This window comes from Nicotiana tabacum, chromosome 24, assembly GCF_000715075.1.
Source record: "Nicotiana tabacum cultivar K326 chromosome 24, ASM71507v2, whole genome shotgun sequence".
NCBI classification, from domain to species: domain Eukaryota; kingdom Viridiplantae; phylum Streptophyta; class Magnoliopsida; order Solanales; family Solanaceae; genus Nicotiana; species Nicotiana tabacum.
This window is the reverse complement of record NC_134103.1, coordinates 84617094-84619646: the sequence shown is the minus strand read 5'-3', so window position 1 is coordinate 84619646 and position 2553 is coordinate 84617094. Positions and strand designations below refer to the sequence as shown.

Below are 2553 nucleotides of genomic sequence, written 5' to 3'. Positions count from 1 at the left end.
GAAATTAAAGTTTAGTATTTATACATGCCTTAGTAATTTCGGATTTCGGATCGGGTTAAATTATACCAATCCGAATCCGATCTGAATATCCGAAATTTTAATAAATATAATCCGAAATTGAACGGATTGGTTCGGATTTCGGATTTCGGATATCTGATCCAAATGAACGCCCTAATTGCAATATCATGATTCATCATCTTTCTTTTCCATGGTCGCATGAATCTACATGTCATACATACGTATAAAAATATATAAATATAAAAATTCTTAACGGGTTAACTATTTATCCGATAAGAAAATTGAATAATCCGCCCACAAACCGATAAGTCGTTAATAATAAAATTTTAATTTGTTCCCCACCTGTTAATCCGATAACTCGATACCAATAAGCCATTAAACCACTTTGCGGTTTGATTTTCGGTTTCGAACACCCCTACCCATGGCTTGGTTTACCTTTTTGGTTTAAATGTACCTTTAAGGCTAGGAATTCTTTATCAAGGTTAAGCTGTCTTTGATTCTCCACTGCATGCAAGTGCCTCTAGGCTGCTAATCAACGCTCAAATTTCTAACAACTTCCAAATTAAGAATTTAGGTTTTAGAGATATCCAAAACAATATTTGGGATTTGTTTAAAGCAAGAAGTTTTACATTTCTAAATCGTAAAAAGAAAATAGAACAAAGGGGAGGGGGATCTTTGCTTTCAGAGCATTATAGTAAGGAAAGAATATTGGTCATAAAAAATAATCAAATGATTTATAATAACATGCTATCTGCCTTACTACCTACAGGCAAGATATTCTTTGAACATACCACAAGAATGTGGGGTCTTAATCAAGGAAACCTTTGCGGTTACCGATTACACGAGATCGAGAAGGAATATAATTTAAATCTACTTTATTTCCATGTTTTTGACTTGAACAATTATTTGCTTGATTATATTTCGTGATGTTTTGTTGGGTGTGCGAGCCTCACGTTGGTCTCAGAAAAGATTTGGAGTTTACATATAAACAGTGGCGAAGCCAGAAAATTCAATAAGGGTGTTCAAATTTTAAACACCTATTGGAGACTAGTGAGTGAGTTAGGGTAGTTTGGTCATTTCTCACTTATATTAAAAGAGTCGGTTATGTACTCTATTAATACACATATATTTTGTAAATAAGATCTAAGATTGAGAAATACAATTTGAGTTCCTCTTTCTTCCTCCTCTTCACTCTTTCTCAATTCACATCTCAATTCTTATCAATGGATGAAATCACAGATTACATCATGGTATCAGAGAGATCGGTTCTGGATTAGAGCAGAGGATTTCGAGACTGATTAGGAAACCATAGTTGAACTTCGAATTCTAGGGTTTCAACAGCCATGGGAGTTGAGCCATGGGAGAATTAACTAGAAATCTTCAAATTGATCACAATCATCCACTTTTCTTACAAGCTACAGACATTCCTGGTATAACATTGGTTGATATCAAGCTTACATGCCTAGAAAATTATGCTCTATGAAGCCTCTCGATGCGTCAAGCGCTGCTGGTCAAAATCAAGCTAGGGTTCATTGACGGAACCTGCTTGAAGAGCTCCTACAAAGGAGATTTGGCAAACCAGTGGGAGCGATGCAACGCTGTGGTGCTCTCATGGATAGCTGAATTTCAACCTAGTATCATCTACGCTTCGAATGCGAGAAAGGTCTGGAACGAATTCAGGGAGCGGTTTGAGAAATCAAATCTCACCAGACTTTATCACTTGTGGACATCAATTGGAGCCTTGAAGCAAGGTACTGACTCTGTAACTCAATATTACTCAAAATTGAAGGATTTATGGGACGAGATGGACTTGATGATACCTACTTCAGGCTGTGATTGTGAAGAGAATAAACCTTTCATTGAAAAATTTAGAAACCTGCATTTACTGCAATTTTTGGTCGGCCTAAATGAATCATACAGTCATGTTCGAAGTAATGTGTTACTTAGAAGTCCTACACTAACTGTGAATCAAGCATATACTCTAGCTATGCAGGAAGAGAGTCAACGCACACTAGGGATGGACAACACTGATAGAGAACCCTTAACCATGCTAGCTGGTAGAGGGCAAGGTCTCAAACCTAAGAAGCCAGGGTTGATTTGTGAACATTGTGGGTATAAGGGACACTTAACGAAAAATTGTTATAGGATTATAGGATTTCCTTCTGATTTCAAAAGTAAGAAGAAAGCTCAAGGAGTAGGAGGCAAGTCTTATGCCAACGTTTCAATTGGTGAGGCAGAAGGTTCCAATAGCAAGAAATCGCAAGGGAACTTTCTCACAGAAGAGCAGTACAAGCAATTGATGAACGTCTTCAACAAATCTTAATCAAATAATTGTCACTCATTAATGGCAGGTATAACGTTCTTATTGACAAAAATATCCATTTGTGATTGGATAATAGATACTGGGACATCTCACCATATTACCTCACATAGAGAGCTTTTTGTCACGACCCAAACTAACTCCTGTCGTGATGGCACCTATCGTGGAACTAGGCAAACCGACTCATTTCCAAAACAAACCGATATTTTTATTTC

At 37.0% G+C, this 2553-nt stretch overlaps 1 protein-coding gene across 1 annotated transcript; it reads left to right on the top strand.

Annotated features, from left to right (window-relative positions):
• Window positions 1–1510: 1510 nt before the first annotated feature.
• On the top strand, window positions 1511–2341 carry LOC142178276 (uncharacterized). Its single transcript, XM_075247606.1, has one exon. It carries the CDS (start codon window positions 1511–1513, stop codon window positions 2339–2341), a length of 831 nt encoding a protein of 276 aa, XP_075103707.1.
• Window positions 2342–2553: the final 212 nt, after the last annotated feature.

Bases quoted from the DNA above. Each gene is read 5' to 3' on its own strand.
- LOC142178276 (XM_075247606.1), top strand. From the start codon at position 1,511: ATGCGTCAAGCGCTGCTGGTCAAAATCAAGCTAGGGTTCATTGACGGA.